Raw genomic sequence first — 503 nt, forward strand, 5'->3', positions numbered from 1 at the left:
GGCAGCCTGGCAGGGCCCCCCAGGGCCTCATTTGGGGGTCTGGGGAGGCCAGGGCTCCTCAGCGTGGCACGGGGCACCTCCAGACCCCACTGCCATGACATGGGCACCCGATGGATCTCCTTGCCATGGCATGGGGCACCCAAAGACCCCATTGTCACGACACGGAGACCCTCTGGATCTCCAGCAGGACGCCTCCAGCCCTCACTGCTGTGCCATGAGGCACCTGCAGCCCTCGGTGCCAGGACGGGACTCCCTCCAGCTGCTGCCACGGGGATCCCCCCGGCAGCTGTGACCCCCAGAGCCCACAGAGGTGGCGATGCCCCCGGGCAAACACCTGCCCCGTGCTGCCCTGGCCTGGTCCATGCCGCATCCTCGGCGTCGCTGCGCCCCGAGCACGAGCGGCCGGGCGGAAGGGGAAGCCATCACCGCCCGCGCACGGCCGGGAGGAAGGGGGCCTTTGTTCGCCCTTCCTGGCCACTTGCACGGCGGGGAGCAGCGGGGGG

The 503-nt window shown here is 71.0% G+C and overlaps 1 protein-coding gene across 1 annotated transcript in view; it reads left to right on the plus strand.

Annotated features, from left to right (window-relative positions):
• Window positions 1-316: 316 nt before the first annotated feature.
• RUNDC3A (RUN domain containing 3A) overlaps window positions 317-503 on the plus strand; it is a 3,920-nt gene continuing 3,733 nt past the window's right edge. Inside the window, exon 1 of the mRNA XM_014310777.1 lies at window positions 317-433. Within this exon, the coding sequence (XP_014166252.1) occupies window positions 317-433 (117 nt within the window). The remainder of the gene's footprint in view (window positions 434-503) is intronic.

This window comes from Geospiza fortis, unplaced genomic scaffold, assembly GCF_000277835.1.
Source record: "Geospiza fortis unplaced genomic scaffold, GeoFor_1.0 scaffold344, whole genome shotgun sequence".
Classification (NCBI taxonomy): Eukaryota; Metazoa; Chordata; class Aves; order Passeriformes; family Thraupidae; genus Geospiza; species Geospiza fortis.